This window comes from Lepidochelys kempii, chromosome 21, assembly GCF_965140285.1.
Source record: "Lepidochelys kempii isolate rLepKem1 chromosome 21, rLepKem1.hap1, whole genome shotgun sequence".
NCBI classification, from domain to species: domain Eukaryota; kingdom Metazoa; phylum Chordata; order Testudines; family Cheloniidae; genus Lepidochelys; species Lepidochelys kempii.
Window position 1 is genome coordinate 3,466,794 of NC_136400.1, and position 20,686 is coordinate 3,487,479.

The following is a 20,686-nucleotide window of genomic DNA, read 5'->3' on the forward strand; positions in this document are numbered from 1 at the left end:
AGGGCCTTGGAGAGTGAAGGGTGATGGGGAAACAAAAAGGATTATTAGATTCTCACCCCAAAACCTGCTGTGCTAAGATAACAGTGTGTTGTGTCCGCCTGGCTGAAAGCACCAGCTCCGGCCCATGACCCCCAGAGGTGATGAGAGCTCTGCACTTGCACTGAAGTCAATGGGGACTGATAGTGTCGAGCACTCTGTGTACCAGGGAGCACTGAGGAGGTCAATTAGTCTTAAACAAGATCTCCTTGCGCCTGCTCTTCACAGCAGACACTGTGGGTGCCAACAGTGGCTGAAGCTTGCAGGGTTAAGGTGGGGGACTGTGGCTGACAGGGAGTTTTCTCCGCATTAGCTTGTGTTTTGTATTTAGTGAGCGATTGCATAAGAGGAAGGAAGGAAACGAGCGTGGAGCAGTCAGTGTTCCTGTCCCGTGTGTCAACTGCACAAAGCTGCTGAGAGAGTCAAAGGAAGTGGTGCATTCTTGCCCGGGGAGGGGTGAGAGGCCACAGTGAGAGTTGAGGTCAGAACTCTGTGCATTCTGTGAAATCTTGGGGAGGCAAATTATCAGCAATGGGAGGGAAGCTGGGAGCTGACATACAGCAGAGCAGATCATCTAGCTTGATATCCCTCCTCCTGCCAAGCCAGAGCAGATTACCAGTAGGTCCAGACTGTTGCATCGAGGATGTATAGTCTATTATATGGCCTTGTCCAGTGGCAAACACCTGCCTGATGCTACCGGGGAATGAGAATAATAAATACCAGGCATAACCTCTACCAAATTCTGCTCTCTGTTAGAGCTGGCGAGCTTTGCTGTTTTGGGACCTGCTAGGAGAGGGCTTCACGTTTTTCAAGAAGTTTAACTTTGATGAAAAATCTTCCCCTTGAATTTTTTTTTCATTTTTCGACAAGTTCTAGAGTCAATAATTCAAGCCACAAATTCCCTTGAAAAAAGCTTTGGCAGCATCAGTGCCCAAAGCTCTAATTCACAATGGTGTAACTAACTGCAGCTTCAGATTATTACCGTGGGTTTGTTTTTCTTTTTTTAGAACGTAAGAAGGGCCATAGTGGGTAAGACCAAAGGTCCATCTAGCCCAGTATCCTGTCTGTTGACAGTGGCCAATGCCAGGTGACCCAGAGGGAATGAACAGAACAGGTAATCATCAAGTGATCCATCTCCTGTTGCCCATTCCCAGCCTCTGGCAAACGGAGCCTATGGACACCATCCTGACTAATAGCTGTTGATGGACCTATCGTCCATGAACTTATCTAGTTCTTTTTTGAACCCTGTTATAGTTTTGGCCTTTACAACATCCTCTGGCAAGGAGTTCCACAGGTTGGCTGTGTGTTGTGTGAAGAAATACTTGCTTGTGTTTGTTTTGTAAGGGATTACTCAATGACCATCACCCACACTCCCAAGAAGGGATCATCACCAAGGTCTAACTCTGGACCAATGTGCAAATCTCTATTGACTGAGCTAAAAGACTAACTCCATTAGTTTGCAGCAGTACCAGACTATTATCCTATATGTGATCCAGCTTCCAGAAGGGCACATGACACAAACTTAAGGCTCCAAGATTGAGTTTAATTTTATTGAGAGCTAGTAAATGAGGGGGCCCTTCCTCAGATGTCTGACTACTTAAATGCATCCCGTATATTAACAGTGAAAAGGAAAAATAAATACAGAGTAGCTGAATGCCCCAAGGAACCAGATTACAAACCTCAGCCTCCTGCTTTCCTGCACAGAGCTGGGGAATTTTAATCATTTCACAAGTTGTAAAATCCCAAGCTCGCTGTTTCCTGGAGCAGGTTTTGAAGAAGCTGGGTGGGAAAGGGAGGTGGGTGCCCAGTAAAACAGGAAGCCCAGCCTGGGAGAAGAGAAATGTGACATCTGCTTGCAGTGGTTTCACTCTGGTGCATGAAGCTGACATGCTGAGGACATGTGTGTGTGCGGTCAGTAGGGAACTCTGGAGAAAGGAGAGGGTTGTGAAAGGGTCTCATTTGCTCTGTGGCACAGGAGTCACAAAAGTCCAGCAACCTGATTGTTTAAGTTTAGGGCAGGAAACAGATGCTGCCTGACTGAGGAAAATAGTCGTATTTTGCAACATCCATGCCAGGAATGGTGTGGGAAGAGGAGGTGTATTACACTGACAGTCATTTGGGCAGGTGCAGCTCAGAGGGCTTCAGTGGAGTTGCACCCGTGTGTACCAATGGTGAGGTTGGCCCAAAGAGACTGCTTGGTTTTATTTCTTCTTTGAATAGCTGGGCAGCTGACACTGCTTCTTTTCTATCCCCACATGTGCGACTGATGCGTGGGTTTTAAATCCTCATTTGCACTGCCCTATTTACGTAAAAGAATAAATGGACACAAATCAGATGTCAAGAATTATAACATTCATAAACCAGTTGGAGAACACTTCAATCTCTCTGATCACTCGATTACAGACCTAAAAGTCGCAATATTACAACAAAAAGACTTCAAAAACAGACTCCAAGGAGAGACTGCTGAATTGGAATTAATTTGCAAACTGGATACAGTTAACTTAAGCTTGAATAGAGACTGGGAGTGGATGGGTCATTACACAAAGTAAAACTATTTCCCCATGTTTAGTTCCCCCACACCCCACCCGCCACTGTTCCTCAGACGTTCTTGTCAACTGCTGGAAATGGCCCACCTTGATTATTACTACAAAAGGTTTTTTTCCCCCCACTCTCCTGCTGGTAATAGCTCACCTTACCTGATCACTCTCGTTACAGTGTGTATGGTAACACCCATTGTTTCATGTTCTGTGTGTATATAAATCTCCCCACTGTATTTTCCACTGAATCCGATGAAGGGAGCTGTAGCTCACAAAAGCTTATGCTCAAAGAAATTGGTTAGTCTCTAAGGTGCCACAAGTCCTCCTTTTCTTTTAACAATAGGGTAGGCACTGTTTACATACATCAGAAGAGAAAGCCCTGGTCCCGAAGGGCTTTCACCCTAAGAAAACGTATAGATCTATTATACCTCTATTAAATTCTATAGATTGGTTCAAATGAAACCCTAGAGAAAGAGTATCAGTCTCTGTTGCATACTGTGGGACTTTTCCATAAGGGTAGGCGCTGCTGCAATAAGAAACATGCAGTAAGAATCCATCCGCAAGGCATCCTTGTGCAATTCAGAGCGGCTAAGCCTCGTTCCAGTGTATCCCCACCTTTCTAGCTCCGATGTTGGACTCCACTCAGTTCTGTTTCACTCATCAGCCACCTTCTCGCCTTTTAACTCTGAAAGGAGAAATCCAATAAGGCCAGGATTGGACTTTTGTAACATTCTCTAGTGGCTTCACATGCAGAGCGATGTTCGCTCTTTGGCAAAATACCAGGACAATTCTTTGTAGCTTCACTGCCTTAAGGAGCAGCTGCCTTAAATAGAATTGAGAAGACAAAAGGGAGCACTCTGAAAGGAAGGACCGGTAGGGAGGGGAAAATGACATCTAGGGCCAAAGTCAGCCCTGGTGACAACCTGCTGGAGTCCACAGGCAACACCCTGGCAGAATTTTGGCCTGATATGATCGAGGTCGAAAGGGTGGATTTTATTATTTTCCATCACATGTCTCCGAATTGCTAATTCTTCTAATTTATTTGTATTACTGTAATGCCTCAGAGCCCCAGGCACAGAGCAGGACCTCATTGTGTCAGGTGCTGTACAAACACAGAACAAAACCACGTCCCTTCCCCAAAGCACTGATGATCTAAATGCAAGAGGAGAGGACAGGGGGAGGACAACGGACAGGCAGGGGCAGCACGAAGAGACAGAACTGGTTAGTATGATAAGCAGCAGTCCCAGCCCACCAGCAATCTAACCATTGGCCAGGCATCACAGCAAAGGGAACCTTTGAAGATTTAATTGTCACGTTAGATACTGAACACTCATGAAAGGGGAGGACTAACTGAACAGGTCTGACTCTTTATACCATAATTCCCTCTGCTAGCACTGGTGTTAATCAACTCACGAAACTCAACGGAGACATTGTCTCTCCAGGGTGGTTTGATTCAGGAAAGTGCTGCCATCTTATGGCTGTTTTTCAGAAAATTTCCCCATAACCCTTTTTTTTTTAATTTATTTTAACTCATTCTTTTTCCACCCCTGGATCAACAGTGAGCTTAACAGCAGCTTTGGATGGACTGATGGAAAGTAGCCTCACGCTGTATAGTTCACGGCTGAGATTCTTCAAAACTACCTAAGGGATCTGGAGGCCCAACTCTCATTACGTGTCCAAATCCCCTAGAAAGCTTTGAAAATCTCAGCCCATATTACTAGCTGTGTAGCGTCATGCTGGCCACTGATTAGCAAGTCTAAGCAATATGCAGGGTCTGGAATTTGGGGCCAACTTTTCAAAGTGCTGTCTAAATTTTGGAGGACGAACTTTTGATATCTAGGCCCCGGATAATGAAGTGCTGAGAACCTGCATCTCCTGTTGACAGCACTGGACTGGTGCTCAGCAGCTTTCAAAATCCAGCCTAAATTGGTGCTTTAGTGTCCAGTCTCAAGCTGAGCTCCAAAAAACTGAGGCACCCAAATCAGTGACTACTTGTGAAAATGTAAATCCTAATATAGTGGGCACCGTCCTTTAGAGACCAAAGATTCTCCTACATCCAGGGCTCAGCAACCAGTGAGACGAGGTAAACCAGGCTTCCAGGGATCTCTGCGTCCAGGACAATTGGAGCAAACACTTTGTAGGAGCTGGGCCTCAGCATTCCAGACTGTATGTTTCAGATTACATCCCATCCCAGACCTCGTTCCTTCTGACAATCCGCCTGTCTGAGGTATTTGTGGAGCACACAGTGCTTTGATAGATGGGCATTGAACTGGACACAGAGTTTATAAGCATGTTGATTAAAAATGTTTTAGAAACAAATAATCTTTACTATCTTTCAATCATTTTGCATCAATGCCACTGCTCATTACATTGAAACTAGAGATGGATCTGGCTCCAGGCCAGAACAGAGAGCAGTTTCCTTCTTTTTCTCTCCTTTCATGGATGTGCTTATGTGTGAACCAGTGGTAAAGCTTGACTTGCTCAAGTATGTATGTGTGTGTGGGGGGGGGGAGGGGGGGGAGAAGGGGATGCAAAGGGACATCAGGGTTTTAAGTTTCCTAATAGATGTCATATATCTTGACTTTAGTAAGGCTTTGGATACTGTCTCAAATGACCACCTCATAAACAAACTAGAGAAATATAGCCGAGATGAACCTAGTGTAAAGTGGATGCACGACTGGCTGGAAAACCTCACTTTGAGAGTAGTTTTCAATGGTTCCTCACTCACCTTGTCTCTCTAATATCCTGGGGCTGACATACAACAACACAGCATACAAGAAAACTATTTGTGTGAGACTTGATTAAACAAGACCACCCGAGGGGTCAGTCGGAGACATTCGTAGTTCTGCGGTCATTGACCCTGTCCCCAGAAGGAGCTGAGAGTTGGCTGGGGTGGGATGTGGGGAAGTAGCACCTGTTTACACAGGAGTTCTAGATCCTAGTGTCTTCAAACACTAGCCAAAAATACATGAGCTTCAGGAACCTGTGACAAGGCAGAAGGAAAGTGAGTGGGACTTATTCTTGTAGCTCATAAATCAACAAACCTTTAACTCAGGCTTGGGTAAGTAGTAACGCCTCCACTCAAAGACTGATCTGACTCCAGCCCACCAATCTTCGTTATCTATTGGCTTCTAAAATGCTTCTCTCTGCATTGCAGCTCCATGCGTGTGAAGGGGGCTTCCTACCAGGTATCTGCTAGATTTGGAAGCAGTTACAGACAGTCTGATAAAGTTATCTCTTAACCCTATCTTGCTGCAGAGCAGCTTGGTACAGGCTTGCACGATGTCATGGCCTCCGGCTGACTGATCTCAACACAAAAACACCACTCTCCCCCACTAGCCTAGAATGCCATCCAGGTTGGGCTGAGCTTGCTGGGAGCACAGGAATCGCCTGACTGTATCTATATGTTGCGTACATAATAACCTCCCAGATACTCCCCAGCAAGCTGGAAGCCAGAGGTAGCAGGTGGGACGTGAATGAGGCAGTTGTTACACCACGCACTGGGCTGGGTCAGCAACAGCCAGGAACAAATTTGGGATGGCTACATCCAAATACACAAGCCTCTCTTGCCCAAGCTAAAAGACCTGGCTCCGTTAGCCAGAGTTGCAGCAGGCTCATAAATCATAAGCCGTGCATGAATTGCTGGCTTGAGAAGGCTAGCCCCCAACCCCACCCCTTCCGCACTGTCCCCCTGCCGCAGGAGGCCAGAGGCCCCCCCATCACGGCTGCTGGCCCATGCCCCAGGCTAATGCCCCTAGCCCCGGTGTGCTGGAAGGGCGGGCAGCACAGCCCCAGCCCCAGCCCCCTCCTCCCCCCGCATCCCCAGAGTGCTGGGAGGACGGTGCGGCTCCAGCACCAACCCCAGCCTGAGCCAGGGCCATGGCACAGGGGAAGAGCCACCCGCAGAGCAAGAAGCAGGAGGGGGCTGGGGGCGGAGCCATGCCTGGCTGTTTGGGGAGGCTCAGCCTCCCCCAGCCTCTAATACCCACCGCCCATGCTCCTCAACCTCAGCTGAGCCATCAGTCGAGGAAAATAGATCACCACACTGCGTAGGTGTGGGTTCTAGTGTTACTTATATTAACATTCATGTCCATGTATTGAATACTGTCCCCACATTTTCAGCATTCAGCTTGGCAAGGGTTTTGGAACTAACAATGCTGAACTCTTTTGAGGCAGTTGCTGTGGAGATCTGGGAAGCTGGAGAGGAACCAGTTGTGGTTTATGGTGACCAGGGAGTGGATTTGGATTGTGAGTAAAGCACATTAGCTGGCTCTCCGGTGGAACACTGCACATTTCCACTGAATGCATCCGATGAAGTGAGCTGTAGCTTATGCTCAAATAAATTTGTTAGTCTCTAAGGTGCCACAAGTACTCCTGTTCTTATTGCTGACAACGTTACTCTGAACCCGAAGAATGCAATTGAACGTTATGGGGCCCCCCGCTCAGAGCAATTGTTTCAAGCTGTCCGCAGACTCAGGAAGATGTTTAGTTCATATTTTCAAGGGTTTCTTCTCTGCCGTAAGCACCATTTTTTCAATGGAAAGTGAGATTTTGTAACACTATTCTGTGGAAGATGATGGATTCCATGTCATATTCTGCTGCCATGGAATACACAGGGCCACACAGAAAACACTTTTTAAACTAGAGATGGGCCTGAACCAAAACCCAGTCCAAATACACCTGAATCAGTTTGGGATGGAAGGAAGAGTGTGTGTTAAGAATCCAAGTGTTGTAGAAGGGCCCTATTTTAATAGTGGGCTGAACTGAACAAATTCTGTGAGTAAGGTAACCACTGGGAAAGTAAAATGTTTCTTTCCAGGAGACATTTCTCTCTCTTCTGCCCTGTGCTTGCACCTATGATAAGTTGGTAAAAACTTGCACTCGTTACTAACCTGGCCCAGATTTGAGCTGATGGCCTAGAGAAGAAAGATTCCATATCCAATTATTGGTATCTGGACCCATTAGCCTACCACCTTGGCCACAGTAACCAAGAATGTACAAATAACTGCTAGTCCAGACAGTGGGATTTAGAAAAGCATGCAAAGCTATGCTGAGTTGATTAGACTTATATCCACCCCCTATGCTTGAGTCTCATCAACTCAGCGTAGCTTTGCTGTATGCCAAATAAAGAAACCAGCAAGTTATCTTGCATCAACCTATTTGTGCACATGTCTACATCCACATTTGTCTCCGTCTGATGTAAGAGAGACAGTAACACCACCTCCTCAAATGGCACTGAGCCATGGTCAACCTAATGAGGTCAATGTAGTGAGAGTGTAGGCATTGCATGACCGATGTAGCCCCTAATAGTCCTCCGGCAATTGTCCCATAATGCCTAGCAGTGACTGCTCTGGTCAGAAACATGAACTCCACTGCCCAGGGGTCATGGGGACCAGAAGCCATTCCACACCCCACTCTAACGCCCCTGTGTATTTTTGAAATGCCTTTTCCCGATTGCCCACCTTGGTGAGCATGCCCAGCTGTTCCTTGGTTGTGTGCGACTGCCCAACCCACCGTGCCGGCTCCCTATGCTAGACGCACTCCGGTCAGGATCTCCTGGGCCTACGGGGAGAAGGCACAACTACGGACCAGCTGCAGAAATGTGGACTTTTACAAACAGATTGCACTGGGAGGCAGGCTGAGGGGTACAACAGGGACCAGCAGCAGTGCCACGTGACAGCGAAGGAAGTGCGGCAACATGCCACGAGGCCAGGGAAGCCAACAGTCCACCTGGTGCTGAGCTGCAGACCTGTGCTTTTACAACAAGCTGCATGCCGCACTTGGCAGAGACGTCACAAGCAGCACCACACCAACCACTGTGGATCCCTCCATGGGGCCCGAGACAGAGACCCCTGCCATTAACATCAAGGAGAAAGGGGGTATTCCCATGTGACTCACTGCTGCTCCACCACGCATTGCCAGCATTTCCCAAAAGACAGGGTGCTGGATGGTGGTGAGTCGCATACTGGGATACCACCTACCCCAGGTGCACCGCACCATACACTGACACGAGCATTCCTGATCAGTACGCACAAAGCCAGTGCAAGGAGCCAAGTGTGCACGCACACAAGTAACACACTAGCTGCAGCAGCTTTATCAGCTCTCAGAAGTTGCATCAACCAAAGTATGTAGTGTAGATATGGCTTAGTGAGGCTCTTCTTGTTATTAATCATGTTTGTCACAGGAGTGCCTAAGGACCAGCCAAGAATGGGGCCTCTTGTGTCAGGTGTTGTACAGACAGAATTACACCGTAGTAGCTAGTCCCTTCCCCGAAGCACTTACAAGCTAAATAGACCAGCGAGCCAGGGGGTGGGGGAAGGTGCAGAATGCACCAGGAGCATGAACAACGTGATGGCAACAAACAGCATATCAGCTCCACAAGATTTTACATTTTGGAGTGAGTTTACTAAGGAGGGAATCAGCTACATGCAAAGAAAAGGGAAGGGAAGGAGCATGAAGGGGACAGGACAGGCAAGAAGAGGGTCGGAGGGGTAGTTAGTTGTGGGGTGAAGCTAAGGTGAAGAGACTGTGAGGCCTGGAGCAAACAGCCGTTCAGCAGAGGGCAGAGAAAACTCAATCAGAACTGTAGAAAGTTCTCAGAACCTGCCTGGCTGGTTCTGCTCCCACCGGCTGGACTCTGGCTGGCTTCTTTCTGCAGTTTTCCCCCCAGGCCACATGGCAGAGGTTAGGGGAGGCACCTCCTAGTGGCCCCAGCTTGAGGGGTTCTCCTCTGTAGAGTTCTGGATCCAGGAGAGTGTCCAGAGGATGGGGTGTTCTTAGCTGGGCTCCATTATATCTGCTCCCCGCTAGTGCAGCAGTCCTTGTGGTTCTATTCAGTGTGGGGGGTGGGGGAATTCAGTCTGAGTGACAGGTGCTGGGAGTCTCATGCTGCCAGTACTAAAATGTCCTCACAATTTCTAAACATTATCGATAAAAATTTCCTAACTCAGAAAAGTGTTGCATCAGCAGGTGGAATTCTACACTAGACCTAGTCTTGACACATAATGAGGAATTGCTCACAGACCTAAAAATGCCCAGGGGTTGATCACATTTGTTGTGTGCAAACAGAAATAAAGTCCATACCAGTAATATATCAACTTGGTGCTTTAAAAGAGCCAATTTCACAAAGCTGAAAACAATTATGAGGCAAATCAAGTGGGAGAAGATTTGAACAGAAAAATGTGAATGATAATTGGGAAGTATTTCATAATATTTTACTAGATACCCCAAAGTACACCATCTCAAGGTCGAGAGAGGTGACTACGATGTTAAAAAAATCAACCAACCCCCCCCCCAACAATATATTACACATAGGAAAAAGGAGAAGTTGATGCCAATGAATATAAAGCAATGAATATATATTAGAAGTTTGGAATGATAGAAAATTGACAAGGGAAACAGAAGGACACAGAGAGAAATCTAGGGCCTGAAGAGTAAAGGAAAATGAGGAGTCTTTTAAGTATATTAGGACAAAAAGAATCCTAATAATGGTATTGGTCTGTTATTAGATGGAAATAGAAGACCTGTTAGTGAAAAAGCAGAAGCGTTCAATACATTTTCTGTTCTGTATTTAGGAAAAGCCTGACAACGTATTCATATCAGATGACAGTGATGATAGACTTTTCATTGCAACAGTAATTCAGGAGGACGTTACACAGCAGCTATTATAAGTTTAGACAGTTTGACATTTTTAAAAATCAGCAGGTCTGGCTAACTCGTACCTGAGAGTTTTAAAAGAGATAGCCAAGGAGCGCACTGGATCATTAATGCTGATTTTCAATAAATCTTCAGCAACCTGGTTGGTTCACAGTCTATCCCACATGTGCACACGTCTATCCCTATCAATCTGCTGAATGCAGCATACAATAACAGGAGACAAGGTTGTTCTCAGCAGGCAAAGAGGAGCGTGGGTTTGTCCGTACTCAGTTTTACTTATAGCGGGGTAGGTGAGTGAAACATATATCTATGCTGCCCACCAGGGCTGGGGAAAACTGTTCCAGTTGAAATTGCTGCTTCTTCTGCGGACAGCTGGACATGGGAATTTCTGCAGATTTGGATGCTTGCTGTGTTTATTTATAAGCTAATTCCTAGCATGCACTCCTTGCCCTCAGCTTTCTCATTGCCAGACTAGAATCCACACTCTAGGAGCACATGGATAGTATGTGTAGATGACATGTGCTTTGACTTCTTGTATGTGTTCATTGCAAGCCAGACCTGTGTCTTTGAATGAGGCTTATTCTCAGCATAAGTAGTTTCTGGTATGGCTCCGCACTCTACAAGGGCCTAATCCTAAATCTATTGATGTCAAAATGGAAAGGATATGACTGGGGTTCACTAGGGACTTGCTCCATTGGCTTTGGTGGGCTGTAGACCAGACCCCTAGCAAACCTCAGTCACATCCCAATGCAGCAGATAACAGCCAGATTAATGATCATCATGTCTACTGTAATTTTACAGAGTTTTTCTCTGACTTGCACCTGGGTCAATGAGGAGTGATGCCACTGATTTCAGTGAGGTTACACTCAGGATAAATGTGGCCCAGTGTCTGTTTTTACTGAGCACACTGTGCAGAAGTAACTTTGTTTTTTCATTTTAATTTTCCCCGAGTTGTCTTATCACTTAAGATCCTGGGTTCATTTCACTTCCACATCATGGGTTCTGGGGCCAAGCTATGTCAGCTTCGAGACAACAGACATTTAAGGAAGTGAACACTATACATGTTGCCTTCCAAAGATTATGTTTCATTCCATTCTTTTTATTATAGTATCGTTTATTATTTACATTAGGAAGATAAAGTTACTCCCCGATGAGTGAGCAATATAATATAGACCATTACAACGCAAGCAGTTAAAGGTCAGGCATGGTAGTGGGATTAGAGGGCACTGGAAAGGACATCAGGGGTGGACCCTGAAATAACAGTGTCACTTGGGCTGGATTTCTGTTTTTTACAGGACACTTCTGGAACCCGGATAAAAGTTTGGAATTTACGATGGTTTTCATCTTCCCATTCTGCCTTTCTTCTGTGGTTTCTGTTTGCCTGTTCTGGGGTAGCATGTGTCTATCTGTATGTCTGAGTACCCAGTTACCATGAAATACAAATTTAAGGGTCACACAAATGCTTTCCCATAACAAACTCAGATATTTTCAGCTTAGTGTAGTTATTCTCTCTCTCTCTCTCTCTCTCTCTCCCTCCCCTAATTCCCTGCTGCCTTTTCCCGTCACTTCTTTCCTCTATCCATGAACAGTGCTGGCTCATTCTTCAGCAGTTTCATGGTGGGGAGACCTTTCTGCACCTACACACCATGCTGATAGGTGCAAACTAAGAACTGAAAGAACTATGCGTTGCTCTCTGAATATGAGGAGGCTTGAACTCATTCTGATATCTAGCACTAATGAATGCCACAGCTCAGGGCCTTCCATTGAAAGGCTTTGCCTCTACATCATGACAGGACCATCCTAGTCACAGCAGTGCTCCACGGTGCACAGCTGTCTCAGAAGGTCAGCAGTGCTGGTAGGGGGATCTCCAAGATTGCTGGGCCCCCCCAGCCCATTCAGAGCTTTAGTTGAAGATTAACACACCAGGAGCTGAAAGTCAAGTGGGGAGCTGAAATCAGACATTCTGGTGACTTCCTCTTAACTGCCTCACTTCCTAAGAAGAATAGAAATTGCTTATCTAGAATCAGATGTGGTTAACTGACATTGGTAAGTCTAAAGAAAAAAAAAGTTCACAGCTTTAAAATAGTGTCACTGGGGAGTGACAACAGCTAGAGCAAGTGAAGGCAGGTGGGTTTTTGGCTGGGTTGCTACAAGATTTCTGACCACTTCAAAATAAATTGCCAGAGTACTCAAAGGATATTGAAGGAACCACAGAGATGTTCTGGCATTAACAAGGAGAAATCACAAGGGAGGATCATGTGGCATAGACATCCAGGTACAATTTACCCTTGTGCAATGCTAAAGAGGGGTGACAGCCAGTTAACTGCATGATTCCATGGTGACAAAGTTCTGCACAGTTCTGTAGTTATTGTGAGGAAAGTCACTGGGAGAGCTGAGTTTTGGTGCCATTGTGGAAGAAAAATCCCACTCAAGGTTGTTCCTGTTGGTGTCTTCCTCCTTTCTTCCTGCCCTTGAGCCTGCAGAGGAGGCACCCTGCTCTTCACCATGACAAACAGCAGCTTGACTCTAAGCAGCCTGGATGCAGTTTACATCACCATCGAGTTCGTTATTGGGATATCGGCGACCCTGGGCAACATCCTGGTCATCTGGGTGGTGAAGCTGAACCCAGCTTTTCAGACGAATACCTTCTACCTCATCATCTCCTTGGCACTGGCCGATATAGCTGTGGGCATCCTTGTCATGCCGCTGGCCATCGTGGTGAGCCTGGGAGTCGTAATCCACTTCTACTCCTGCCTCTTCATGTGCTGCCTGCTGGTGGTTTTCACTAATGCCTCCATCCTGTCTCTCCTGGCTATCGCGATCGACAGGTACCTGAGAGTGAAGCTGCCCACTAGGTGAGTCAGTCTGTTTAGGTTGTTGCATTTTCAAGTTATTGTTCATATTACATGGGGGGGTTCTGTTAATGCTCTAATGCTCCTCCTGGTCGCCACACCCCAGCTCAGACCTGGAGGCATGCTCCCCCGTCTCCCCCAGTGCTCATACCCCCATCTCACACCAACCCTGCAACACCTATGTTTTACTCCACCCTGCCTCAGGGTTGGAGGATAGACTAAACGACCTCTTGAGATCCCTTCCAGCCCTACATAGCATTGGCCTGCTAAATCCAGGGTTGTGAGTTCAATCCTTGAGGGGGCCATTTAGGGATCTGGGGCAAAAATTGGGGATTGGTCCTGCTTTGAGCAGGGGGTTGGACCAGATGACCTCCTGAGGTCCCTTCCAACCCGGATAGTCTATGATTCTGTGATACATTTCTATGGTTCTGTGATGACAAATGCTCCCTGCTTCCCCATCTATTTGAAGTGGCTTCTAATCAGGCAAGTTTCTGAAGCAGTAAACTCACTTTAAATGTATGTTCCAAAAAGAGTAAGATTATCTCTTTGTAAAATCAATTTAAGAGCAGTTCTTTGGGGGGCAGGGACTATCTCGTAGCTCTGTGTTTGTGCAACTAGCACAATGAAGTCCTGATCCGTGTTTGGGGCCCCTAAGTGCTACCACAATATAAAAAATAAGTATTAATTATTTAATTGCCTATAGGGATCAGAGAGCTGCTGGGATCTTGGTGAAACATGATTTCATTCTTCAATCATTTTGTTGGGTGTATAGCCTGATTTTTATATTATTTCTGTGTTTGTTTATTTTGGGGCTAGTCACTTCAAATACTCCCGTCAATGTCAGCACTGGATCAAAATGAGAAAGGGGCATAGAGTGAACAGCAAGTTCTAATAAGAGGATTTTATAAAAAACACACCTTTTTTCTATAACTTGAGTGGCCAAGTGCAGGCATAAAACACTCCCCCCTCTCCCCCACCAAAAAAAAGAAAAAGAAAAAAGCCCACCAAACCCAAAAACCGTGGCACAGGGGCAGACAGTACACAGTCCTGGTGTAGTAACTGGGTCCACAAATTTATCTTAATTGTGAAGTCAACTGTAAGGAACGAGTGAAAGTTCATAAACAAATTTTTTTATGAACTGTAACAACATATGTTGATGGGAAAAGGTGCAAAAGGGAGACAGAAAAACTGCACAAGTCTAAACTAAAAAACCTACAGATATAATTAAGGACTGTGTTAAGATTATGCCTGGTAAACAAGAGAAGTGTGGGACCAGTAATCAATGAACCAAAACTAGTGGGTCAGAAATTAGGTCTAACAGATGGACAAGATGATGAGGGGATAGGCTATTCCACCCACCACTCTTGTTGGAGATCCTTAAAAGAAGAGACATTGGGGGGAAAGCTGGCTACTGTGATGCTGTCTAACTAAAAGATGAAAGAAGTGTTAGGAGTAAGCTTCACTGTGACGACTACCTGCCCTGCAGTCTCCTGGGTCCCCGGACTTCCTTCATCCTAATCCTCACAAATGTCGTGACCAGATCGGGCCATGAGAGAGGGACCCAGATAACGTTGCCTCCTCTATCAGCTCTGACTAAATCCTGAACACTGTCTAGGATGTGAGACTTTGTCACCCCTCACCACTCCCCAAGATGTCCTTTTCCTTCCACATCCTTATTTCTTCTCTTTCCCATGTTTCTTCTTTTGTCTTCTGTCTAAGAGTCTGGCTCAACCAGCCAAGACTGTCTATTTTACAACACTGGTGTAAGCCTATGACCAGAAAGAGGCAGCTAAAAGCCCTCAAAAGACCAACACTGGTACGAGTTTTCTGGGTTTCGGAGTGGCTGATCAGACTGCGTGCTAGGCCTGGGTTTTTTCCAGCGGTGAGAGTCAATGCTAGAGAGAGAAGTTCCATTTTCTATCTTTGCCATTCCTTTCTTTCCCCCTTTGTGCGTGTTCGTTTTGTTTTGTCCTCTGGGAAGTGAGACTGAAGTTTAACAGCAGCATCTATGACAGGTCCAGCCCATCTTAACTAATGTCTTCTCTTTTCCCTAAAGGACAGTTATTACCATCTAAGACACTGTCAAATGGGAAGGGGGAAAGGAGTTCTTTCAAAACTCTCTCCAGCGAAAGGGAAAGGGTTTAAAAGACTTTCCATAGTGCCAGGTTTCAGAGTAACAGCCGTGTTAGTCTGTATTCGCAAAACCTGGATTTGTGCTGGAAATGGCCCACCTTGATTTTCTCACACACCCCCCCACCCCCATACACACACAAACTCACTCTCCTGCTAGTAATAGCTCATCCAAACTGACCAGCAGGATAGTGAGTTTGTGTGTGTGGTTTTTGGGAGGGGGGTGAGGGGGTGAGAGAACCTGGATTTGTGCAGGAAATGGCCCAACTTGATTATCATGCACATTGTGTAGAGAGTTGTCACTTTGGATGGGCTATCACCAGCAGGAGAGTGAATTTGTGTGGGGGGGTGGAGGGTGAGAAAACCTGGATTTGTGCTGGAAATGGCCCAACCTGATGATCACTTTAGATAAGGTATTACCAGCAGGACAGTGGGGTGGGAGGAGGTATTGTTTCATATTCTCTGTGTGTATATAAAGTCTGCTGCAGTTTCCACAGTATGCATCCGATGAAGTGAGCTGTAGCTCACGAAAGCTCATGCTCAAATAAATTGGTTAGTCTCTAAGGTGCCACAAGTACTCCTTTTCTTTTTCCATAGTGCATTTGCCATGATGCTAAGTAGGCTGAGGTCTCTGTTTACCAAACCCTGAACCTTGTTTAATGTTGGGCAGTGACTGGGTCAATTTAAATCTTTAACTCTTTGGGTTTGTTTTTTCCCATCTAAATTAATAGAGCGGGCCATATTTCTATGAGCAAAGGCCCTACATTAAAAGATAACCAGGAGCAGAGGAATAGTATAGTCTGGCGGAATAGTGTAAATTACAATATGAATGGACAGGTCCTTAAAGGAAAGCTGGAAAGTAGCAGAATCAGCCGCTGGCAATGGCAATCATATCCTTGCCTCAAACATGCTGAGATCAGCACCAGACCAGAAATGTGGCCATCCAAAGCAGGCCAAATGGTAAGAGACAGACTTGGTTAAAACCAGTTAATCATTCCACATATGGTACAAAGTACCTGCAATAAGATACCTTGTCCAAAAGACAGCTGAGCACTCAAGTCAGCCACAAATGAACCTACAGCCCTTGAAGGCATGAATTCTTGGATGTTGCTTCACTGTCACTAAAGAATCACATCTAACAGGGGTGGTGTTTTTCAGGTACAGAATAATCACCACAAAGAGAAGAATTTGGGTGGCTCTTGGAATTTGCTGGCTTCTGTCCTTGCTGACAGGATTTGTCCCCATGTTCGGATGGAATCAAAGGACTAACACAAAAAGGGCCAGTGAACTCAAGTGCAAATTCACCTCTGTGATGAGAATGGATTACATGGTATATTTCAGCTTCTTCGCCTGGATCCTCATCCCTATGATCCTCATGTGTGCTCTGTATATTGAGATCTTCTACATTATCCGGACAAAGCTAAGTCAAAGTGCAACAAACATGAATGCAGCAAGAGTGTTTTATGGGAAGGAGTTCAAGGCGGCCAAATCTTTGGCCCTCGTCCTCTTCTTGTTTGCTATCTGTTGGCTGCCTTTGTCCATTCTAAACTGTATCCTCTATTTCTGTCCCAAATGTCATATCCCATCGCCTCTGTTGTACGTGAGCATTCTGCTGTCTCACTCCAATTCGGTCATGAACCCCATTGTCTATGCTTGCAAGATAAAGAAGTTCAAAGATACTTATATTCTTATTTTAAGAGCCTGTGTTCTGTGCACGAGTCCAAAGCTGGTCAGTCCTAGCATGGAGCAAACATCAGACTGCGACCCAGCGACCCCTTGATGCCAACTGGCAGAAGGTCCAGGGGGCACACACAGGATTTTACAGGGGTTCCCTGGGTCACATATATGCATAATAATTCACCAAAGGATGGCAAATGAGGTCTCTACCAAGAGCCAGTAGCCCACTGGTCATCATAACCACGGCAATATGAATGGATGGATAATATTTAAGGAGTTATGTATCTATATCGAAAATAATGTTCTTAAGGTCTTGGAGTTAAAGCAGGTCACATACCTTGGAAATGTTCCTTTCAGGCAAGTGGTAATATCTCCCTGTCTGATCATTTGTGTATTGTGTAGTGAGCAATGTATGCCTCACAATGTATGCCTATTTGCATATTGAGCCAGGTGCTAATTAAGAGACTGTGAAAATCTACAAGAGAGGAAATCTACAGGAAGAAAAAACAGCAGGAGAGTGTCCTGCTTATGAATAAAGACAAATGATTGTTTGGGGTATATCTTGGTGTGCAAAGGGACACACTGAAACCTTCACCTTGGAAGCAAACTGACAGCATGCATATCTCATGCAAGGGGTGGGAGGGTGTCACAGCCAGCCTAGCTAGAAAGTGCTGCAAGGATTTTAGATGAGCAATACTCTACTAGCCGTGAGAGTATCTTGTTAATTAAGTCTAGGCTCTAGAATGCATGCTATGATTTTATTCTTTATGGAACCATTTGTTTCCAATACTTCTACTTGCTTCTACTCAAATTGTTATGCTTTGTTAAATAATCTTGTATTTGATTTAACTATAAACAAATCTCAGTGCTGTGTGTTCAGCGGAGTGGTGCTCTGAAGTGGGACTGGTAAACTGGCTTGTACCATTTCTTTGGAAGCAGCAAATCTGTGAATACTGTGAGTGTCCAGTGGCACAAGGGCTTGTCACTCCAGGGAGATGCTCAGAGGTTGGAGTGTGCCTATTGCTAACCTGCAGAATGACAGCGGGGCCTGCAAGGCCTAGAGCGGAGTGATTATGTTGCCCATGGCCAGTGGAGTTGGGGAGCTGACCCCCAGCAGGCACAGAGAAGGCGTCCTCATGCTAAGGGCAGATGGTAGCAAGGTGCCTCAGAGTCCTGGGTACTCCCAGCAAGAATCACACAAAGCAGTGGTCATAAATCAAGAATGGCAATTGAATTATCTGGGTAAATTATATCCACATAACGTAAACAGACTGATAACCCTGCGCATTAACAGGCTCTGGGAGAAATATATGCTCTGAATATTCTGCTCATTCATTCTACACATGCTGGAAAGAAAGGCTTCACCAGAAATACAAAGGTAGCAGGATTAGTAGAATCTAGTCCAAACTCAGCCATGTTTTTCTAAAGCACATTGTCTGCACCAGCGATTAGCTTATGGGTTTTAAGGCCAAAAGGAATCATTATGAGTATCTAGTCTGGCCTCCTGCATAACACAGGCCATAGAACCTCATCCAGTGATTCCGGTAACCAGCCTATAGCTTGTGGTTGAGCTAGAGTGTTGACTTGTTTTGGTATTTTTAGAAAGATTTCCGGTCTTGATTCAAAGATGTGAACTTTTCATGATGAGGTAATGACTTTGTCTACTGATAAATGAGATATAGATCCTTTTGCCTCTAGTTCATCAGCTCAGATCTGTCCCAGGACAGCAATGAAAAGCAGTTATATTATTAACTATTGTTTACAGGTATCCTGGGATAGATTTGAGCTGGTCAACTAGATTTATTATCTTCTGATCATAAGTCCAACCACTGAGTGGTTGACAGTGGAACGTCCTCCCCACTCAGCTTTCTGCTATCCTCTCCATTTCCCTTTCAGTGCTGCTGCAGGTCTAGTGCTTTTATCCAGACACTCCTTCCCACTTTTTGCCACAGTTACACCTATGCATCTGATGCCTTTTCAGTACCTTGTGAGAACTGGGTTCCAGCACATTCACTGGAAGACAGGTGTCTGCAGCACCAAACCTCACTCTCAGCTGGGCCCCTTGGTGGCAGTCTCCGCAGAGAGGACCAAAGGCTGAACGGGCTATGGAGGCTAAACTCCTCTTAGCCCTACAAGGAGTTCCTGTCAATGGGCAGCCATTTATCAACTTGGAATTCACTTAACCCTCCCCCACAAAAAATAAATAAATCCCAGAACCACACTATAGTGGACGTGTCCTGTTGAGACATACCACTCCAGACAATAACAGGCAGCATTGGTGGTGGTGGTGGGGAAGATAACAAAATATGCCACAGGGACACAATATACCAGTTCTTTTATGGGAATACCAGTGAGTTAGCACAGCTGTAGGTACAGCTTTTATAATTTCAAAAGTCAGTAAAGAGATTCCCGGTGCATGTTTTGTCTTTCACATTTTCTCATAAGGGTATTGACCAGAGTCAGTTGGAAAAGATGTTAGGTGTTGTCAAGGTTCCTTCCCCACTCTGAACTCTAGGGTACAGATGTGGGGACCTGCATGAAAACCTCCTAAGCTTACTTTTACCAGCTTAGGTTAAAACTTCCCCAAGGTACAAACTATTTTACCCTTTGCCCTTGAACTTCCACTGCCACCACCAAACGTTTATCTGGGTTTATTTATTAGGAAAGCGTTCTTTGGAAACATCTTTCCCCCAAAAATCCTCCCAACCCTTGCACCCCACTTCCTGGGGAAGGTTTGGTAAAAATCCTCACCAATTTGCATAGGTGACCATAGACCCAAACCCTTGGATCTTAAGAACAATGAAAAAGCATTCAGTTTCTGAAAAGAAGGATTTTAATAGAAGTAAAAAGTAAAAAAGAATCACCTCTATAAGATCAGGATGGTAAATACCTTACAGGGTAATTAGATTCAAAGCATAGAGAATCCCTCGAGGCAAAACCTCAAGTTACAAAAAGACACACAGACAGGAATATCCATTCTATTCCGCACAACTTAATTTCTCCGCCATTTAAAGAAATCATAATCTAACACATATCTAGCTAGATTACTTACTAAATTCTAAGACTCCATTACTGTTCTGTCCCCGGCAAAAGCATCACACAGACAGACATAGACCCTTTGCTTTTCCCTCCCCCGAGCTTTTGAAAGTATCTTGTCTCCTCATTGGTCATTTTGGTCAGGTGCCAGCAAGGTTATCCTAGCTTCTTAACCCTTTACAGGTGAGAGGATTTTTCCTTTGGCCAGAAGGGATTATAAAGGGGTTTACCCTTCCCTTTATATTTATGACAGGTGTGTATTCCTGTTTTCCAAAATACAGTACTTAGCAGCCTGGGCATATCCTGACTGAATAATATTTGAAGAGAGGCGTGTTGTGTTGTCTGACCCAGGAACTCCTGAATTTTAATCACAGCTTTGGCAGTGGCTTCTCTTTCAACCAGTCACTAAACTACTCTCACAATTTTGCCATCTGTCAAATGGAGAAAATAATTATATCACAGGGTGTCATAACTATTACTTAATGTTTGTAAAGGGTCTTGAAGACAGAAAGCTGCTCAGCAATATATCTCAAGCATGCTGTTGTATTTTTGTTCATCTTTATATTTTAGCTACCGATATGTTTGGAGTCCAGCAAAAAAAGTAAGTTGAGTAAAAGGAAAACTTATGGGAATCGGAGAGAAGGCCACATAGCTCTTTGAATGCATCTCCAACTGATTGCTGAATAGTTCTCAGTAGTTGCATTGTTCCCTAATTGCCCTGCCTGTCCCTGAGAACTTTCATTCATACCTGGCTCTCTCTCA

General features: G+C 45.3%; 1 protein-coding gene across 1 annotated transcript; it reads left to right on the forward strand.

Annotated features, from left to right (window-relative positions):
* Positions 1-12,572: 12,572 nt before the first annotated feature.
* Positions 12,573-17,703, forward strand: ADORA3 (adenosine A3 receptor). The gene is made up of 2 exons (XM_073319909.2): positions 12,573-13,084; positions 16,370-17,703. Exons 1-2 carry the CDS (start codon positions 12,735-12,737, stop codon positions 16,989-16,991), a joined length of 972 nt encoding a protein of 323 aa, XP_073176010.2. The 5' UTR covers positions 12,573-12,734; the 3' UTR covers positions 16,992-17,703.
* Positions 17,704-20,686: the final 2,983 nt, after the last annotated feature.